At 39.8% G+C, this 22480-nt stretch overlaps 1 protein-coding gene and 1 long non-coding RNA gene across 2 annotated transcripts in view; one reads left to right on the top strand and one right to left on the bottom strand.

Annotated features, from left to right (window-relative positions):
* Positions 1-1202: 1202 nt before the first annotated feature.
* Positions 1203-22480, top strand: part of LOC117937743 — a 23318-nt gene continuing 2040 nt past the window's right edge. Inside the window, exons 1-4 of the long non-coding RNA XR_004655227.1 lie at positions 1203-1358; positions 5380-5381; positions 17957-17965; positions 18619-18625. This is a non-coding gene — a long non-coding RNA (uncharacterized LOC117937743). The remainder of the gene's footprint in view (positions 1359-5379; positions 5382-17956; positions 17966-18618; positions 18626-22480) is intronic.
* The window catches only part of aoc1 (amine oxidase copper containing 1), a 9729-nt gene continuing 2612 nt past the window's right edge, over positions 15364-22480 (bottom strand). Inside the window, exons 2-5 of the mRNA XM_034861907.1 lie at positions 20257-21795; positions 19284-19572; positions 18134-18266; positions 15364-16026 (exon numbers count right to left, since the gene is read on the bottom strand). Of these exons, the coding sequence (XP_034717798.1) occupies positions 15757-16026; positions 18134-18266; positions 19284-19572; positions 20257-21793 (2229 nt within the window). The 5' untranslated portion in view covers positions 21794-21795 and the 3' untranslated portion in view covers positions 15364-15756. The remainder of the gene's footprint in view (positions 16027-18133; positions 18267-19283; positions 19573-20256; positions 21796-22480) is intronic.

Genomic DNA, 22480 nt, shown 5'->3' with positions numbered 1-22480 from the left:
ATAACGGTCAGCCAAAGTGCTTCTATTTTCCTTCCCTGGTCTCAGTCCAGAACAACGCCATCTGTTGGTCCATTTCCTTAACTGTCTATGGTCAATGGTTCCTGCCAGAGTGATTTCCTGTATCTGTGTCACACAGCTCTGCCACCGCCACGCTTCTTTAGAAAACTAGCGGCAATGTATTGATTCCAATGGGAGATGTGAACGTAAACACAGATTATGAGCAATTTTTCCCCCCATAGTCACCAAAGAAAATATTGGAGCCATTCTTTACAAGTCACGTACAGTATCTCCAAACATCCGGCCACTAAAATGGCATGTTTCTTTGTTTAGGACCAGTTTTTATCTCAGCAACAAACTCTCACGAGCAACACAGAGAAGCTAACAATAACTACTGTTTGTGAACGCACTAACCAAAAACATTTTTTGTGAAACTAACTACTGTATGTCTTTTGGCTGTGTAAATATCACACGTAAGCAAAAGGAAATATAGATAAATTATACAAATTATAGTAATATTGCTTTTCATCAATCCACACGACATTCACTACGCCTTTAAAAAAGGCCGTTACCATTTAGAAGACAGGAAGTGCGTAGTGTTTCCACGCTTCACACATTGGCATCCCTAGCTAATGTAGCAGTAAATGCAAACTCATATCTAAACCAGAAAACGTCGGTCGCGGTTTAGAAAGTAGAGGTTTGCGATTTTAAACCCGTTTTTCGTGAAATGTTTCTAGTTTCCGATATTTTTAGGCACTAAAAAACGTATTTAAGTGTAGAAAAAGATTGTGTTTTGCGTTGAAATCAGACGTCAATTCACTCCCTGAAGGTTTCTCATGTGACGCTAGCAAACAATAACACAAACAGTTCCCAAAAGTTTTTAGTGTTTTTTATTGATATATTTTTATACTCAAATACCTAGGTCGTCCTTAGAGTTACTGCAGGGGGGCCCGCTTAATAGCATTTTATTATTAGTAGTATTTTGTTATAATTATTTAATTTATGTTTTTCTAAATTTAAAAGGTCTTAAAGTGATGGTAGTCTTACTGGCCCATAGGCAAGGTATAGTCACTAAGGTTGCCATCTACAGAGACAGTTACTCCTGAGGATTCACTGAGTCACATGTAGGTATAATATTAAAACATTAACATGTCAACAAGTATTATTTTCATAGCTTAGTTTTTTTAGCTTGGTTGCACTGTAAAAAGGTACGTATAAAGGCTTTAGGCCACCCTACACTTTATTGTAGGCCCAGTTTAATATGCAACTTAATTTTGTACAATATACGTAGTAGAGGTTCCCAGCTCCGTCTCTCTTTTAGTTAAGGGTCCTTGGCTTAAAAAAAACGTTGAAGACCCCTGGTCTACTGTATATACCCTGTCAATTAGCATCTCAGTATATACCCTGTCAATTAGCATCTCAGGTTGCACATTACTTTTCAGCTATCCAAAATTCCATGGGAGAGAATATTGGGGTTGAACTCCAGGAGACCACTCAGCAATTGCTTGAAGGGACAAGGAGGGTAAGTATGGGTGGAGTGGTGGGGTGGCTGCGCGGGTAAAGTCAATTCAAGTCAGCCCCTGATAAAAATGAGGAGAGTCAACGTAAAGTGCTCTACTACAAAAAATTGTATGTACAAATGTCATAACAAACAAGGGTCTTTGCCGTTTTTATGTGTATAATGAAATGTTCTCTGTGTAGATATCCTTGCCTTTTTTAATCTGACTGGATGAACGATAGATGTGTAACACTCAGGGTGTGAGACTTAAACGCAAGGCTGACAAGAACTTGTAATCCTCCGTGTCCATGTTGTTTTATTTATCCACAGCTAAACTCATCACCCCAGGTCAGGGTGACATGCAGACAAAATTAAATGCTGATTACTTTTTTTTTTTTTTAAGCTGGGTGAAAACAGATTGCCTTTACATCACAACCACAGCTGCAAGTGATCAGGATGGCAAATGTCAGCCTTCATCTTTGTGCCATCCTCATCTTTGTCTTCTAAAAAAGAGATAACAGAGATCCAAATCTGTAAAAAATAAAAATTACAAAAAAGAAACATGTTTATTCTGTCAATGTACATTTCTGTGTTGTGGATGCTAGTGGTCAGTGCTCTTTAAAAGCACTGTGACATTAAACTGATTTCTTACAGCACATTAAAGACTTGGCCTGTTGTCGTCAATGTATTTCTTTATTTATGATTTCTATAGAGTATGAATGTGTCAAGGGGGAAAAGTTTTAACTATCATAAGTTATGTGGGCCCATGTTAGATTAATGTCTCTAGTGTTGTTTCACAATTTAGTCCCATGATCCAAAGCCAATTTCAAAGGTGAATTGTTTGATAACATGGTGCTTATTAAAGCATTGCTAATATTATGTTAGCATAGAGAAAATGGAACCTTCAGTATTAAAATTTTGTGTTTGTACTTTGGCTGCAAAACGTTAAAGAGTAATCCCAATAACTTCAGTGACATTATAAAAGTTTAAGTTGAATTTTGTATAACAAGTAATTAGACTCCATGGTAACAACATTAACACCTAACGTTATATCAAAACACCTCAACCTTATCAGGCTAATTACCAGTCCCATGCTTGTCATATGGTTATATTAGCCAATTAATAATATTATAATCTCATAATCCTGCTATCTATTTCGAGATGTTGACTAGTTATTTCACAACCTTGACCTTTGATGAGAATTTTAATGTTTTACGTTCCAAATATAATAACGTCTGTTCTTGGCAGAAATGGGCTTCTGTAGTATTCTGTACAGCAGCAGGGCATTGTTTTCACATTCATGGTTACGTTATCTTCTTTGTGACATTATTATTTCTTTAATTTCTTACTTTTTTCTAAAGAAGATAATATTGTTGTACGTTTGCTTAAGTAAATCAGCTCTGAAAAGAACAGTAATCTTGTATTCATTCTGACAAAAAAGAGTAGGTCTGACTGGGTTTTGCGTGATGAGTCTTGGATCATTAGAAATAAAGATCTCCTCTCATCCTGGTCTGTTGTCACAGAGACTGTCCTCTGGGAGGACACTGAACAGAGTGGAACTGTTGTCAGGGTGCTTGAGCGAGACACATTTAGCCCTCTTTACCTAGCTTTTGGTTATCAATATCAAAACCAAACCAAATTAAGAGATGACACAGTTGAGTGTTATCCTATTTATTGTAATCATCTGTAAATTGCCTTTCTAGTGATAACAACTCTGTATTTGTATAATACAGAGTTTATATTATTATTTGTATAATTCTAGTTTTTCTAATTGTAAAAAAAATCTTTAAGCTGAATCTGCTCTCAAATAGAGAGAAAGCAAGAGAGAAAAACAAGGAAAGCCAATAAGCTAATGTTAATACAGCGGTGAAAGTAAAAGTATCAATGCTACAGTAATACTACAGTATTCCCATCTCAAAATTATATATAGATAGATAGATATGCATATGTATTTAGAGACTTTTATTTACTGTATGTATCAAGATATTCACATTGTGTTTGATCACTTCTTTTATACATAGGGTGTGTCACAATATCTGTTAGTTTAACCCCCTTTCATTAAAACGTTTTTATAAAACAATCAATTTAAAATGTGGGAGTTCTAAGAGAATATGAAAAACATTGTTGTGCTTTGTTCTACCTCCAGTAGAGGTATCTCCAAACCTCAGTCCCTTTTGGGGGTCTGTCCCCCAGCCTATGGAGCTGTGTCCAATGATGTGTGCCTGGAGTGTGTGTAGGTCAGCGCTATAGCATGAAAGGAGCTTTCATTATGAAAAGGGTCTCCCACTGCTGTGTCATTGTGCTCCCCCCGTCACAACAGACAGTGGTGGGTCATCAGAACACTGTAGTCTGAACAAATCTCAGAGGGGAACATGATGTAAGAGTGTACAGAGACGCTGTGAGGAGCAGAACTCCAGCTGCCACACCTATATGTGGTTGGTAGAGCACCTCCGTACCCAAGACGCAAAGGCTTCATACTAGGGCTAGACCAGATGTGGGCCCTGGCCCATTATTGGGTCGTTTTTTTGGCAGTTTGCAGATTATCTACAGTATATCAGCGTTTTATTTGCCTGATAACCGGTAAAGTGAATTAAATAGAAATTGTGCTACTTTGGCTTGGCTACAGCTCTGTGTCTGTCTCTCTGCTTGGGTTTGACTAACCACTAAGTCTGACTTAATATCCCCCCCCCACAACATTATAAACTATTATCTGTTACTGGGTATTGTGTTAAAAGTTTCTCATTTAATAAATATGTGTTTAAAGCATTTAAAGGAATATGGCATCGTTTCTTGAAATAGGGCTTCTCACAGTCTCCCCTAGCTGTAGACAGGATGACCTACGTATTTTTGTCCCAGTGCATGCATTGTTTTAGTACTGTTCCAGCAGCGCCACGGCTAATTAGCTTAGCCTAGTGAATGGAATCCTATGTTGCCGGTTAGCATGTTGTGAATAAAAGTGAGCCAACAAAAATAGATCAGATAATCGGTGAAAAAAATCCCATTCTCCTCCCCCTGGTGCACCTAATTAGAAATAAAAAAACAACCAATCAGAGCCAAGTTTTTAACGGAGTGTCAGCTTGTGAACTGTGGTCAAACTGTCAGCGCTTGGCAGTACTAATCAAATATGAATCAAGAAACATTCGGGGCTGAGAAATAGACCACGCAGTGACAGAATCTTGGTCGAAGATTGATCAGCGCTGCCTAGTTTCACAGTTTGATCGTAGTTCTCATTGAAACTGCGTTAGGGACTCCTCGGCTCTAATTGGTTAACAGAAGTGTCAAGTCACAAAGTACAAATACTTCGTTAACTAACTTAAGGAGAAATTTTGGTTATCTCTACTTTACTGGAGTAATTATTTTACAGCAGACTTTTTACTTCTACTAATTGTATTTTCACACAATAATCTGTACTTTCTACTCCCTACATTTTAAAAAATAGCCTCGTTACTCCTAATTCAGTTTGGCTTGTTTTCATTCTGGCTTTTCATCGCCATGCGGATAGATTGAACCCGTTCCCCTTACAGATTCCTGCAGTTAAGCTTGGATGTACATTTACATTCCAATAAAAGCTATTGATAACATGCCTCTAAAGTGTGACTTTTTGCACTATTACAATACTTACAGGCATTTAGTCTTCTTATCTTCTGCTCCATGAAACACATGTTAATGCTCAGTAGTATGCATGTAGGGTTCATTAATGCGTTTGCTTTGTGTTAAAGCTATAGTGCATAGTTTCTGTTGCTCCTGTGAGCAATGATAACAACACAAAGATCGCACCCCCACCACTCCTCCACAGTTGCAAAAATGGAGGGTTGAAAAAACACGATGGACCCTTCAGAAGAGGTAATCATCTTGTCATTCTTATGTCCTTTTTGTCTCCAAAGCCGTTTCTCTGCAGTGACGTAAAACGCGTCACTCAAGCTGCTGTGTTCGAACGTCACCGGACTACACCGTTGTTTAAACCCAGCCATACTGAGAAATACAGAGAGAGTCGTGTGGAGCACAACTCATTTGGCAATGGCTTGAATGTAACGGGTGTCCATCCATATACAATAGTTGTGCACTATAGCTTTAAAGCCTGCAAAACCACAACTCTGAATGTGTGCCACAGAACATAATGTGTGTAACAGCTATGATGGTGAATCAAAGGTAGATTGGCTGAACATCCAGCCCACGGGGCATGACATACTGAAGCTGAGAGGTAGTGATTACGGACGAGGATGGAGACGTTGAGAGGACTTGTTTTTCTCAAACAGTTTGCAGATGGCACGCTGTTTGCAACAAGATCCCACGGGCTGCACTATTCATAAGGGACACAGTGTATGTGTGTGTGTGTGTGTGTGTGTGTCCAGGGAGACGCAGAGAATTTGAGTACTCTTTACATCTGGACTTACATACTGTACGTACACATAGTGTGTGACAGTAACTGCCTTTCAAGGTAAATCAGAGATGGGTGAGTCTGCATTCAGTGACAGCCACACAGCGAAATCCTTTTAAGTCGCCTAGCAGACGACAAAACTGGCATGATGCTGAAAAAAAAGAGTGTAAGTAGAATTGATTTATCAGTGATCAAAAACATTTCTCTGGATGCACTCAATGGATATAATTTACTCTTATTATTAACAATTAATAAGTTATTGATCCTGAACCAAACCTGCTGATTGAATACAGTTTTTTTTTTTTTTTTTAACATTATTTAGGTTTTCTTTACGTAGCAAGCGTAAAGTGGGTTTTAATCACATATTCAAACACTTAATATGCGCTCCTTATATCAAAGTCCTTGGCAAGGTAGTGGGCATTTAAGTTGAAGTTCATCTTTCCCACTTTTTCCACTTTAAAAAAGGTGGAGCTGAGTTGGGGTTTTATGTAGGAGGAGAAAGGGGCGGATCTGCAGTTAGCTGTGACAATAATGACTCAAACTTTCTCTTTTTGCTAATCACCCAGGGCTTTATTGTACCAGATCACAGCTGCGTAGGAACCATGAACCATTTACGTATGCTGCTTTTTTGAGAGCGTTTTTTTAGGGAGCTTTTGTAGTTATACAAACGTTATGAAGTTATGAAAGTCTGTCAAAACCACTTTACAGTCACATAAAAGTTATTATGAACAGCCCACTCAAGTAATAAACATCTTAATAAATAGTTGTTTACTGATAAAATAATGTAATGAATATCGATTATACAACCATGCTGAGACATGCAGCCTGTTACCTGCAGACATGCATACATCATTTTCCTGTGACTCTGAATCTAATCTAGCATGGGAGCGGAGGACTCTGCTAATATTCCCTGAGCTGGAAAACACATTTTATTCACTCCTATACTCGGTCAAAACTGTTTTTATCGACATCAACACAACAATGTACCTTCAAGGATTTTGACCAAGCTAAAAGTATTTTGCACTGAGAACCACAGTGTGGTTCATTAGACTCAGTAAATTGGTGGTCACACTGGAATGGCTTCTCTCCAGTGGGACACAGTGTCCCTCGCAGTGATGTTTGCAACTGGTACTCTTCCCACATTGTTCACAGCGGTAAGGCTTCACTCCAATGGGAATATGTGTCTCAATCACTTAAGGAACGGAAACTCTTCCCACATTGTTCACACCTATGTGGCTTCTCTCTGGTGTGGACACGCTGGAGGTCCTTGTGTAGCGGGTGTGTACTCTCTCTCTTGCGTTGTGTCGTGTTACAGACAAAACCGTCGCTCCTCGTTGGCTATCACAGCCGTTTATTCTGGTAAATAGCAGAACAGTGCTTCACATTCACATCACATTTGTCACCATAAAGAGCTTGGTTGTATGAAGCAGGCTACAGCAGACTGGTCAACAGCATTACACAAGATATTAACAAAATTCCAGTATAAAATCAAAAAAGTAGGGGACTGCACCTGTTAAATAGCACAACAGTGCTTCACAATCACATTCGTCACCATAAAGAGCTCCGGTTGCAAAAATGAAAACGGAAAATATCCAGTTTACTGTTGTTGTTATCAAGCTAGGCTAACCAGACTAGCAAGCTAGCACAACGTGGTGAGCTTTTTCATTTAAGCTAAAACAAAGGACACCAAATATCAGTGTAAGACCTCCCATGTGGATATACTACATGCATACTAACATATTATTCCAATTAGCACATTTACCTAACAATAACAGTGGAGTTCATTATATGTGACTTACCATGATCAGGCTACAGCCGACTGGTGAAAGCAGAGCTGCCAACTCTTCCCCAAACCTTGGAGTGAGATTTGGTGAGGCCAACCCACATTTTGCCGCGTACAAAGCAATTTCTTTGGCTCTTTCACCATTATTATCCTTCAGGGTTTACAGTGGGGTTTGTTAGATGTGGGGGGATGAGGCCCTCCCTAGGGGGGTCTGGGGGTATGTCCCCCCAGGAAAATTTAAAAAAAAATAAACCTAGTGTATAATGTAACCTAGAGTGTATCACGTAAATTACCCCATTGACAATGCCCGGAATGTTACCAAACTTCTACGGTAGTACAAATAGGTTCTGTACTCAAAAACCATCTAAAGAAATTAGAAAGTTTGTAAGTACACCAAGAGTTAATTAAAATAGCACTTGCCTGATGGCTTCTACTCTCTGCAGCTAGCTAGCTAGCTCTCCAACTCTCCTCCACTGGTTGTAGCTCCTCGTCTGTGTATTCAGGCTTGAATAGGTTGGGAATTGAGCCACTCATCGTTGCGTTTAATGTTAGCCTCAAACTTGTTAGCCTCTGTTCTTGTTCGGGTGTACTTACAAACTTTCTAATGCCTTGTTTTATGAGTACAGAACCCATTTGTAGTACTGCAGACGTTAGGTATCATTCCGGGCATTATTTGTGCTGTAATTTAACTTTGGGTGGGCAAAATCGGCTGTTGCGGTCTTCAGATCTACCGACTTTAAAAGTCCCAAGGTCGAGGTACAAATAGTAGGGCAAGCTGCCCCCTGACATTCGCACTATAACGGCTGTGGTTCATTTTAAATCAAAACTTTAAACTTATTTATTTAGAATGGCTTTTAATATGCAGTGGTGGTGCAACAACTTCCTCTTCTTCTGATGATTTTAGGCAACTTTATCTGTTTTACTGTTTTCTATGCTTTGTGTGTTTTTTTTTTCTTCTTGTCTAGTATTGAGTGTTGTGTTTGTTTATTCTTGGTTGACGTAAAGCACTGTGGACACCTGTTGGTTGCTGTAAAGTGCTATATAAATAAATGTTGATTGACTGACCTTCTAGGTTCCATTAGCACCATGAGTACCTGCACTAAGCCATTTGGCTGATAGCGCTAACTAGCAGCTAGGCCTACTGTTGATTTGGTGTATACAGTGGGGCTCGAATGTTTGGGCACCCCAGGTAAAGATTTGTATTAATGTGCATAAAGAAGCCAAGAAAAGATGAAAAAAAATCTCCAAAAGGCATCAACTAACAGATTAGACATTTGTATGCTATGTCACAAAAAGTTAGATTTCATTTCCATAATTTACACTTTAAAAATAACACAAAACTAAAAAATGGCTCAAGGTCATGGTGCAAAGGTTCCTAGGGTGAAATTACTTCCAACCATCACTTCAAGCTCTGGTGGCAGATATGAGACCAGATAAGATCCTCACTGGGTATGTGTTTTCTCTACTCCTCTTCTATCTCTCTTTTTGTTTTGCGCGGCCTGTCTGTCATTAGTTTTGTCTCAGCTGCTGTTGGGGGGGGGCTATTTTGAGAAGTGGACAAAGAGGAATGGGAATGGTTGGCATACCATGGGGGAAACACACAACCATGCACCCCTCTAGAGACATACGCACGCACTCACACACACACACATGCACAAACATGCACTTGCACACATACTTTCTTGATGAGGGGCAGTCTTACAATAAACATATTTGTCAGTTTATATTATATGTGGACTCCTGCTTGATAAATGAATACAGGTAAAGCTATAGTGCGCAACTATTTTAGAACAGTGTTGTTGTCATTACTTAGAATTCCTCATGGGGGAGACAGAAACTACGCTCTATAGCTTTGAGTGAAGGAATTGACATGAAATCCTGGCCACTGGTTACAGTGTCCAAACTGTGACTATTGCACAGTTGTGCAATGTTCCCTGCAGGCCGGTTGTCAGGAAATATAGAAAGGGGACAACATTGTCTAAATTGGGCTCCCTTTTTAATAATTACTGTCATGGTTTGGCTTGCTGCCTCCCCAGTCTGTCTGTTTCCCTCTCTCTGTCCTGTGCTGAGTGGGTGCTCCTGGTTCTCTCTCCCGCCTCATCAGGACACCTGTGGCTTCCTACACACCTGACACATATTCAGCAATCACTGCTTCTGTCTTAAACCCCGGCTTTCCAACCAATCTCTGCCTGATCATCTGATCGCACACAGTGGTAGCACTCACCACGGCCAGCCTAAGTGGTTTTTGTTGGGTAGTCTGCTTCTTGTATCTCCTGCTTTAAGCTTTGTGTCCTGGAAGCCCAGTCTGCCTGCGTAAGCCAAATTGTTGTTTTTTGGACCTGCCTCCCCCCTGTCTACCCGCTCTAAGCCTCAGAGGGTTTCAAAGCAGCGTCACTACCTTTGTGTTCAATAAACCTATTTCTATTTCCAACCTTTCTTCCATGTCCGTTCTTGAATCTGGGCTACCAGCCTAATAAATTACAGAGTCTTACATAAATGAAGTAATATGATGACAGTGAGTTGAAAGGCAAGAAATACAAGTTTACCCCTTGTGTTATCTTCCCATCAAAATTGAAAATCCACAACTTTGTTCACTCTTTGTCAATGTTTCTAACTTTTTCTTACATAACGCCCTTTTTTTGACACTTTTGATGCTTTTTATCAATGTTTGTCACGTAACACTAGCTTGTTAACTTTAGTAATACATTTATATTAGGAATTTATTGTCAATAAACCTCATTTATAAGAAATTAATCTAATGTTTGAATTAGAAAAGCAGAAATTAGGAATTAAGTAGACTAACATTAAATGAATGGATGTTGAACAGATGGGAATATGTCAGCTTTTACTCAATACTATTTCAAAACCACAAATGCTATAAAATTGAAAAAGACACCCCAAAATTACCCATCAAAATCACTCCAAAGAGCATTGTGTGGAATCAGTCGTGTTATTTTGGGTAATTAAAAAGAACATTGATATAGGAAATGGGTCAATTTGACCTGAGGACAACATGAGGGTTAAGCTTACCTCAGCTGTTGGACATCTGGTCCAGTAATACGTTCCCTCTGTACAAATGTGTTTACTGTCACCCATTTCTTTTATGCACCACTGGAAATACGCCGGTGTATTTCTGAGTCATTATTACATCACATTCATAGCTGGGACTTAGAGGATCTCAAACAGGATGTATTGAAACATCCGATCAATCAAACATATGTGACATTTTCATATTCAAGTAACACTGTGGGATTCACACTCAGGCTTAAATGAATGGGACTAATCATCTATTGATGATAACAGATGGATGATTAAAGCTAAGTCACACAACTGGAAATAGAAGGGGAAAGATAAGTAACGCTGGGAAGGACAGAAGGGTGCTTTGAAGTCTGCATGCTAAAGTGTTTTGAAGAGTGTAATGCTCACAAGTCATAATCTTCACAGGCTGTGTGTGACCACATCAACTAATTAGCTGTTAAACAGGATGCACTCAACTGGAAGAAGTGTGAACAAGGAGTCCTGCACTCTTGATCCATACAGTATTATATATTATACTTAGTATCATTATTATGTACTGTATAACTGCAACTATAAGAAAACCCTGATTATAACATGACCTCCCTTTTTGCAACTCTTTTTGGATAAAGACATTTTAAAAATAATGTAGGCAGATATGAGCTAAATCATAGGAAGAGTTTTCTGTGATTGTTACTGATCTGTATTATATCTGGTGTCTGAAAGCATTCTCAGATTGTATGATTCCTGGTGATATGATGCTATGTGCAGATGCCTGAGATGATGATGCAGCAGCTCTTCGGCACATATTTGATTATCATTCATGCACTGGTGTTTTTCCCAGTTTTTACAGAATAAAATAATAAAATGTGGCAAGGCTCCACTAGAAAAGATGGAAAATCAAATGTTTGCATGAACAAGATGAGAGGAGATACAAGTAGACTGAAGCTCACTGCTGGTCTCAAAAACAACTACTGCTGCAGAGAAAACCTAATTATATCAATGTGCAATACCAATGTGAAGTAAAAACAATTGCGTGTTTTAACTGATTTCGTTTATTCATTCTGTTTGGTTAACCATTTGTAGTCAATACCCCTGTATGAAACACCAACCTTCCCTAATACATTTGTAGTCTCAAGCCCAAGTTGATTTAACCCTGATAACATCACAAATTAGTAATTTGTCAGACTCGAAAAAGCCTCTCCAAAGACTTCATCCAACTGTTTTCAGAGCCTCCCCCCCCCCCCCTTCTTGTGTACCATTGGTATAGTGTCCATTCATGTCCTTCATTTATTCAGGGAGGGCTGTTGAGAGCAAGCTCTCTTTTCCAATGACGCCCTGATTACAGCACAAATAAAAAAGAAATAAAAAAAGGATCTCAAAAAGGTCTTTACATTTAACACCCCATCTATTACATCAAAATACAGCAATACCTTGGAGAGATGTTTGGTAGGGGACTTTACATATATATTTTAGGATTGCCCTAAGATTTTAGATTATTGGAAGAATATTCAAAAGGAAATAGCATATGTTTGGGTATTGACTTTAAGTTAGATCCAGCACTTAACATATTGGGTATAGTCCCAGATAATGTTATAGATGGGAACTTGACTTCCTTAATGAGAATTCTGCTTTTAATAGCAAAGAAAACAATCACGGCCTCTTGGTTGAAGCCACAACCTCCCAGTATATCGGGATGAAGAGAAAGGGTAAAAAAGGTGTTCATCATGGGGGAAATCACAGCGAGGTCACAGCTCAAGTCAGACAGGTTTGATCAAAAATGGTTACCAGTGACACAGAAGATGTCAGAACTCTAGTTACCTCTTTTCTTTGTTTATTCATTTTTATTTTTTTTCTCAACTTAATTGTATTTTCGAATTGTATTTTATACTTACTGCAGTACACTTGACCATGAAGGTATGTACTTATTGCTGCAGGTTACTCAGGTTCTCTCCTTTTGAGACGGAGGAAGGAATGTTTGGAGATAGGAGGAGAGGACATGAGTCTTCATGGGTTAGAAGTGAAACTGCCAGAGCATCTCCTAATGTGTGTTCCTAGTATGTCTTGTTTACATGCATGCTTGTCATATGTAAAAAAAAACTCATTTAAAACCAGCGCAGTCCCTATGTGTGCCGGCCCTGGGCCTGTCCGATGTGTACTGTGGTTTGTCTTGTTAATTTGCAGGTGTAGCGAGGCGATAATGAGATGACTCTGATCACCTGACCGGTCCTCCCAGGTCCTCCCAGACTATTTAACCCCGCCTACCCCAAGACCAGGCGGCCGCATTCTCCTGACTACGCGCCAACATGTTTTCTTCCCTTTGGCAACTACTGACAACATGCACCCCACATTCTCCACAACACCCATACACCTTCATTCATCACTGATACTGACCATCACACCTCATCTTTCTGTGGTTTGCAGTATTATTTAGTAAGTGTCACTTTATCATTCTTACATTGTGCATCTCCCTCTTTTGCAGTGGCCTGCGAGCCAGTTGTAACACTATGTAACACATGTTGGAACAATGGAAATGAGTTGCTCTAAGATGAGAGAATCCTGAAGTTCCATCCATCAGGAGCGTACACATTTAACGCACTCTCTCCTCATTTTAACCCTCATGTTGTCCTCAGGTCAAGTTGACCAGTTTTCCTATATCAATGTTCTTTTTAACTACCCAGAATAACATGGTTGATTCCACACAATGCTCATTGGCAATTACAAATCTCTACTTTCATTCCTTTTGGGTTGTCTTATTCAATTTTATAGCATTTGGAGAGACAAATTGAAGTGGTTTTGAAATAGTATTGAGTAAAAGTTGACATCTTCCAGTCTGTGTTTATCCATCAACATCCATTCCTTTAATTTTAGTCTAATAATTCATAATTTCTGCTATTCTAACTCAAACATTAGGCATAATTTCCTATAAATGAGGTTTATTGGCCATGAATTCCAAAAAGAACTGTAGAAATAAAGTCAATAAGTTGGTGTTACGTAGTGTTGAAAACGTCAAAAAGTAACAAAAGTGTTGAAAAAAGTAATAAAAGTTTTAAAAAATATCAACAAAAAGTGTCAGCAAAAGTGTTGATTTGAAAAGCTATAGTGCGCAACCGTTTCCGACAACACAATGGTTAAATTGATGCGTGCCGTGATAAGTCTGTGTGTCTGTGAGTGTGTCTGATATGTGGTGTTAGTGTAAAATATGAAATGAAAATACAACCAGGAAGAAAAAAAAGAACAAAAGTATGAGCATCACTGTTAAAACATTGTTGCACACTAGTTTAAAGAAACTGAAAAATCTTAAGAAATATAATGCAAATCTTTAAAGCACATTCATGGCATGTGTCTAGCGTCAATGGATGACCCAACAGTTACCCAAGGAACAGCTAGATGGCAACAAAGCACCATTTAAGCGTCCAGGCTCTTTTCAGGCCCAAAAATACCTTTTCTCATCCTCTACATGCTAAGACAGAAATATTTCATGTGGAAATATCAAAGCATTGTTTGTCTATTGTTTGTGTTCTTTGGCAGATATCTTCAGAAATGTCCTTTTAAGTCCAGACCCTAAATTATTATGATATTATAAGTTGTGATCCACTCTGTTGCTGAACATGTAGAGACATTATGGGCTGTCTTGTTTGATATGACAGATTAAAATTGTACAGAACCCAGAGATGGATTTAAGGCCTGAGTGAAATGAAATCTAACATTATTATTTGGATGTTTTTGTACACGTAGCTGTGTAACTACATGTCACTTTAGACTGAATAAACTGTGTTCCTGTAGTTTGTCTGTTGTGACGTCAAGCCCATCATTGCCATGGGAATAGCTATTGGAATGCTTGTTACCCAATTCCCATTGTTTTTTTTGGTCTTCTCTACTAGCGCTGTCCATTCACTCATGCGTGCATTGCTCTCATACTATCACTCTTTTAGCATACACACTGTAAAACTTCGGCACACACTTATTAAAAGGGTTTTAGATCGGGGGAACAGTTGTTGGCGGGATTCCCCTTTCCCCAGTCCAAAAAACACTCGTTTACCCTTCAAACAACCTTCTTTTTGGCCGCTATATTTAGTTTGCTGGCTAACATAAACATCTATTAAACATTGTTTAATACAGAAATGTAATAAATCAAAAACATACAATATGATCAGGCCAATTTGATTTATTTGGTACTTTATTAAATCTTTTGGTTGGGAACTGTTAGGTGACACTGCTATGTTAGGAATGCGTACATAAAGGAACAGTAACATGAGCTGTTATTGATTTTCTGTACGTTGTGTAACGTTGTATGTTAAGTCAGGTTTCCAGGGGCGATGGGGCAGCCAGGTGGTATCCTGGACTGTTTGCGGGGAAGGATCCGGAATCAGGCTGTTTGCTCTGTAAGGCCTGTTGTCTTTCCAGGAGGAAAAAAAAAGTCCCACCATGGGGACAAGACGAGCATAGCGAGGGAAGCAGTTTACAACGAGCAGGGCGGATCCAGAGCATCCTGCATCCTGGATGCCTGCTGCTGCTAAACCTCAGCCATGGAGACCCAACATGGGATTAGAGGAGCTCTCGAGGCCCCCATGCTCCCCTTTCCCCTGCCAGGTTACATGTGTAGTTTGATTCTGGGATGGTGGTACAGGAACTTTAACATTAACATTAACTTTGCTTATAAATGATTTGGGTTATAAATCAATGTTTTTCCTTCATTCGACACAGCAGGAAAGATGGGAGCGATACAAGGAGAAATGCATAACTAATGCATTAGATTTATGCAATGTGCAATATGTAGAGTCTGCAGCTAAATTTAAAAAAAAGACATATAGCCAGCCGCAACAGGCTCATAAACACAAAACACAAAATCAACTCTTTTTTAAAATAATCTAGTTCTTTATTGTTTTCTTAATACATGGATTCCGTTTCTTTCAGAAATTTAAACATTGCAAAAAAAAATCGCATAAGGCTGTCAAATCGTGAGACATTATTAAGAATAAATCTGACCTTATAAATTATAAATTGATTGTTATATACTCTGAGATCCTTGCAAAAATTGTATTAGAGCCCAAATATTTTTGGGAAAAACACAAGAAAACAGCTCTAGACACCTGTAAGAGTGCCATTATAAAAGAACGGCTTATCTGTCACACCGTGACCTACGACCTCAGGGGTCCATCTCTGGACCTTGGGCTTGCCGTCCGGTCCCGGCCGGACAATGATGGTGCTTTTGGAAGACACCGAAGGGTCTTCATTGAAGAAGTTGAAGGGCCGGAGGAAGAAGCCCACTGCGTTGCCGGGTGTTGCCGTGTTGGGGATGTCTTCTGAATGAGGCACATGCAGGAAGCCCACTGTCACCCAGGCTACCAGGTCCTGCACAAAGGAGAGCAAATAAAAAAACAAAGTCGTAGAATACGACACATTACAGGTGGGCTTTATCTGCTTAAGAGTGCAAACAGAAGAAAATGTCAGCATTCGTGAGTTACCATCACGGTGAGTCACCAAAACTGATGAACAGATTCTTTTAGGAAGAGCAAACATAAACCACGTAACCTCCACAATACCCCCACCCCCGCAATGTAAACCACAGTTTGAGGAATCCATTTGAAACATCACAAAGGATGCTGTCCATTAGTGGATTGTGACTCATGCACCAGTACAAAAGGGGGCATTTAGCTTGACTCATCACTAACCCCCCAAATCTGAAAACCAAATTTAACAAAACGGTGAACTGTTACCGGGTTGGTGATCATAAGATGCTATTGTATCATCTAATAACATTAATGACGATGAGTTATGCTCACAGATTTTGAAGTAATTTAGTGTTAGATGGCATTAGTGTTTGAAGAAAAAAATCATGGCTTTAAATGTACTCCATGTCATTTCTGAGACTAGGGGGTCTTTCAATCAAAACCCTCATAGAAGACACCAGACTTTAAAACGTAAAACGTCCATTGGCTCTGTGCGTGCCGCTGCTGCAGAATTATGAGCGTGATTCACACGATCAATTATATTCTCAGCTCTTGTGTTTGAACGTAAAAATTAAATAAATAGAAGAGTGTATAGCGGATCCCCACGGAGCACAAGAGGGCACGGTTCATATTCTAACGGAGTGTGTTGATTCTCTAGGTTCATGTTTAACTGTTTATACTCAGTCATTTGGGCTGGATTAGAGATGTTAAGTCAAACGCTGAGATTTCTGCCTGTCCGTGAAGCAAACATGTGAGTTTAGATGCTGTGAACCCTCTCCACAAGTCATCTTCCTATGAGAATGAGCCGAGGGAGATTATACACCAGCAGTTGGCTGGGAGCTAAGGGGGCAGACGGAGCTAGGGAGTGGCTAGTAATGTCAGATAACGTTAGTTGACTTATTTGTTTCTTAGTTTTGGCGTTGGTTATGGCCCACAGTAGCCTGTGTTCAGGTCAGTAATAAAAACTACAGTAAACTGGCTCCCCGGCTGCTTATTGAGGGACGTTTCAATAAAATGAAAATCCAAAATTTTAACTGACTTTTCTTAACATTGTAGGTTGTATTAATAATAAAACACTCACTGTAAGTTACATGGAATTGTTTTTCTGAAATACAGTTTATACGGAACACTGTTGTTCAGTCAACTTGTTAGGGGCCGGATTTTTATTGTTGTTTTTGGAATCTTTGTTTTCTATCTACATAAAATAATATATTTTACTTTACAAAAACAAGCACCAGATGGGAAAAGGGTATTTTACAATAACTTAAAATGCACCACCAGGCTGGAGAGTTTCCAGTGAACGCACCATCTCTGTGTTGTTTTTAGACAACGTCAGCTGCCTGCAGACTGTTACGTCCCGGTACTGGGAAATACAGTCACACTTTACAGTCACTGGGGTACCTAACCCCAGTTATAATTTTTATTGCGAGTCAGTTAGAAACAATAGTAAAACTGAACACTTGAGATAATTAGATGTTGGAAGTAGGGATGCAGAGGATGCTAATAAATTAGGTATAATGATTTGTACTACAAAGGTTCAGTCAGGAATAGGCATGGCTTGAAATATGGATAGCTTTATACAAACTGTGTGGGCTAAAACACACCAGAAGCCTAATTTCCCTTTACAATAATTCATCACATTAACAATCATCGAGGCAAACTCATAAAAATATGCAATAATTAAAATCTGTAAATATATTAATGGCATTAAAATGTGCCAGATACAACCAAATGTGGGCTTTTAGAAACTAAATATATAATATAGGCCTAATTTAGGCATTATAATACAGAAATGTCAGATATTATATTGTTATTACACCAATTGAAATGAGTTAAAGGACGTTTTTGAAAATAGGTTTGCTTTCATTTCAAGAACATTGAAATCAATCGTCATGAGCATTGAGGACAGAAACTACTGTCCCTATTGACTTGTCTTTGTTTTGTGGAGATGTGTGACGTAGACATAAACAGGGGATGTAGATGTGTCTAATATTAATGTACTACTGTACCTGGTTGACTATGTCTTCATTGTTGCGGATGTAGTCCTCAAAGGACACAACAGGTTCCCACGGGTCACACTGGGTGTATATGCTGCTGCTGGTGGCTTCACTATCTTTGTGACGGGTCACAGCCAGAGGATACCTGCGGAGAGACAGTTCAGTTTGTCAGTTTATGCTACCATTTAGCATAGTAATCTCCCCCTTGGTGTTAGGAACACCCGCAATTTTCCTCAGGCAACTAAGGCAATTTCAAACGACACCATAACTTTTGCTGAGAAGTAGCCACTGCTGCCACAAGTAGTACAATAATGCATTTAAATCTCTTGATATCTGAGCAGTGAGGGGTACCACATCATTCTAACAAGAAGCAGGAAACAATCAGAGAGATGGAACAGTCTCTGACGCAAAACAAAGATGGAGAGGAAAGGATCTGACATCCCTTACCATGCACATGGCTGATCTGATTACACGGTCAAAAACATCTGAACCCACAGCAGCTGTGTGCTAAACTGTAGCTACTAACAGATAGCATTAATCTCCAAAGCCCACTGACTGAGTGTCTAGCAACAGGTAATGGTCTTACCTCAACAGGGGAGACGACTCAAGCCATGGCAACAGGCAGTGAGTTAATCATCATGTCCCACTCACATTATAATCCTATTCCTCTTCAAACAGTAGAGAAACTACAGTCCGATGGTTGTTAGTATCTAACTTGGCTCTGTTGATAGTGATAAATTACCGTAATTCACTGAAGAGCTCATCAATAAAGTGTTTGGTTTGTAGCAGTAACCCTCGTAATGTTGATGTATTTCAAACAATTTACTTTGATAGCCCAGCGGTGATGCTCTACTATCAGGTAACAAATGACAAAATTCAACTAAATGTTGCTGCACCTCTGTTGACTCTCTCTAACTCTTCTTTGACCTGATTTCTAACTCCCTCCAAATCCAGAAATGCTCAAATGGACGGAACCGGAAACTTACCGGATATCCCAAGTGTCTAAACATACCGAGTATGACTGAATTTGGGGGAAATATGTCCGCATAAGATGTTGGACAAGCCATCTGAAACGGTGGCACCAATAAAAACATGGCACATTGGGTTTAAATGTTTTACCCCTCATGTTTTCCAGCTACAAAGGGATAACCCTTTTTATTACCTTGCCCAACTGATGCCATTTTCCTCTCTCCAGCCTCTTGGAAGGACACTGTCGGCATGTGAGTTCAACTGAATCCGATATCCCTTCTGGTGTCCCCATTTATTTTTCTCATTGGGATTGTAAAAGTGCACATAACGGGGGAACTTTTTGCCATAGCGGAAAGCAGCCGATCGCTCGGTCTTGTACTCTTTTCTGTGGAGTTTGGACTGGACGATGAAGTGCTCTGGACTCCAGGGATTGGTGAAGTTGACATATTTCAGATCAATTGTCTCAAAGCTGTTCTCTCGCCCTGTGTCATAAAGGCAAAGAGTTGTCAAGTGAGTTTAGATGTCAGGGTATAATTTGAGACAATATAAAGTACATTTACATTTGCATCCGAAGTCTCCATTCCTAGGAATAAGTAATAGAACTATGTATGGCAGACAGCCTTTATCTCAGATAGCGTCAATCACTCAGTCTTACAGGCTCGAAAGCCACGTCTTTGTCTGTTTATGACTGGGTAAAGTCCGCAAAAACTTTTTTATCAGGGCTGGCAGCAATAAAAGTCTTTAAGCCAAATTTGTACCTGCACTTTTTTGACCTCAGTCACAGCCCTCAGCTTAAAAAACTCATTCTACACAATCATAAATGGAATAGTAAGTGACTTTGAAGACCACACTGGGGGCATACTTGTAGCCCATTGTATTCTATACAGAAATATTGTGTGATGGTTTCCAAACCCTACTATTACTCTGGATACTTAAACACTTGGTTCAGGATGCGTTTTTGTTACAAGAAATAAAAAGCAAATGACAGGTCTGGTCTGGGACATAAATCGTTCAATATCATTCAATATTTCTATAATTCATAGGATACTGGGTTTTCCACTGATCTTGAATATCTATTCTCTTGAATTGAACTCTTGAATTTAGCTTTTTTTTAAGTCATAGGTCAATAAAGAGATCATGCTTCACAATAGTAACATAATACTCACCAGAAAGATCCAGGTCCACTTTATAATGGATGAGGTGTGTGTGCAGGTTACCCAGCACATAGTTGTACACCTTGGTACCATAGTGAAGTCCGTTAGGTGTAAAGAAAGTGGCATGGATGTATCCTGTAGCGCTGACCTTTACCTCCATCACCCCATTCTGGTAGAAGAGGAAGTCCCAGATGTAATCATAGTTGTAAACCGTTGAGGTTGTCCGCAACACCAGCACCGTGTTATCCAGCCCTCCATAGAAGTTGTATCCCCCCTTGAAGTCAGAGTTAAAATGCCTTCTCAAAGGCATAGCAGTGGTCATCTCAAAAATACAGAGTGCATTTTTGTGGCGCACAGGTTTGTCGGTGTCATAGTAGTGGTAAAGGTCCACAAAGGTGGCAATTTCTGGACAGTCGATTCCGGGCGCCAGCTCGTAGGTTAAGGTGCCCATTGCCCAACCAGCATCGATGTACTTTGTTTGCATTGCAGCGGGCGTATCACCGGAATAAAAGGCAATTGCTTCTTGGAGGCTGACCTCATAGGCAATCCTTTCTCCATTAAAACGAACATCAAAGACTTGAAGCCCAGCGGATGAGCGAACTCGGTAGGCGAAAGACCATCCGGCATATTCAACAAAGTTGCGATCAATTTCATAGCGATGTCCCTGAGGCTCTACAAGCTTTGGACCATGGATGTCAGTGCGAGTGTTGCTGTGGCCCCGGGGGATGTAGGTGGAGTAGAGGTCCTTGTCGTCATGATCGGGCAGTTTGATCTTCTCCACATCTCCTGATTCATACTTTTCTATCAGTTCCTCGATACTGTCAAAGTACATGCTGTTATACCAGACCTTCTGGACAGTCCACTTTTCTGGATCCAGATCCTGGTGGTTGATCAGAACTTCGAACCCGATTGGGTGGAGGAAATACCCCTCAACAAACTTCTGCAACATGATCCAGCTTCTCCTTTCACCTGACTCCAGCCCACGGGGAGCTATGTCTGAGAACGTCAGGCAGCGGTCAGAGCAGTTAGTGTAGGAAAACCCTCCCGTGGTCTCAAACAGGAGCTTGTGAGCTTTAATCGCAATCTTCTCGAGTAAGTCCTCGATATACACATACTCTACTGCCGAAATAGGTCTTGACTCAAAGCGGACAGGCCTATCCAACTTGAAATTCTTAACTTTGTGGGTCTTTGGGGTCGGCAGAGGACTGACAATGTACTCAGTGATGTTGGGCTTGGTTTGGTTCCCAAACTGGATGATCACACGTGCTTGACGAGGGGGTTTGGCCTGTCCACGGTCCAGAGCTCTCAGGGCTTCATGCTTTCTGGGCAGATGGAGTTCTATCAGGAGGATGCTGTTTTTCATCAGAGTCTTGCTACGAGCATCAGTAAGCTCCAGCTCTTCAATACCATGCATGTAGGCCCGAACAGCTTTCATCTCACGTACTGTGAGGTCGGCAAACATGGGAGCGCCATGATGAGCCCAATCTCTTGATGTGGATGCACTACAAGCAGCTAAGCAGATCAGCTGCAGCAGACAGGAAAGCCTCATGGCTGCAATGTAATGACAAAACAATATCAAGCTTGAATATAGTGAATGAAAAATAAGAATTAGATATATGTTGAGAGATTTCTTATTCTTAACAGTTTGATTTAGGGAATATTGGAAAGAAGAAATTTAATTTACACTTTCTATTCAAACAATTTCCTATCCTAAAGCAGGGGACTACTATGCTTTTAGACCATGGCCCCCTTAGGTGAAAGAGAGATGGAGCAGGGACCCCTTTGTACATATTGTATCAACTTTAATTGTTTATTAAACTGTGCCAGATTGATGAAAATTCAATTCATGTATTATTTATACGAAGTGATGGGAATAACGGCGTTATGAAATATTTTTTTTCAGTAATGAGTAATCCAATTGATTACTCTTCCCATCTTAATAATTCCCCCAAAAATACGGCACGTTACTGTAATTGAAGCTGCTTTTTTTTCATCAGACTAACTTGATCTTTAAGCCAAAAGGCAAATACTTTTTTTCTTCGTTGGTTAGTGGGCAGTCTATGAGACATGCATAAATGCTGACGATTGGCTGAGGTTGAGTAAAATTTCAATGTAATCAGATGTGGAGTTGGGCGGGTGTTTATAAGCCCAGACACATTATGAACAACACAAGTGAGTCAGTTAACCACAGACAGGTATGGCGTTGTGAAATCACCAGGGGGGGGGGGGGGGGGGG

This window comes from Etheostoma cragini, chromosome 22 (assembly GCF_013103735.1).
Source record: "Etheostoma cragini isolate CJK2018 chromosome 22, CSU_Ecrag_1.0, whole genome shotgun sequence".
Taxonomy (NCBI): Eukaryota; Metazoa; Chordata; class Actinopteri; order Perciformes; family Percidae; genus Etheostoma; species Etheostoma cragini.
The sequence above is the reverse complement of the archived record's forward strand: the minus strand, read 5'-3'. Positions and strand labels throughout refer to the sequence as shown.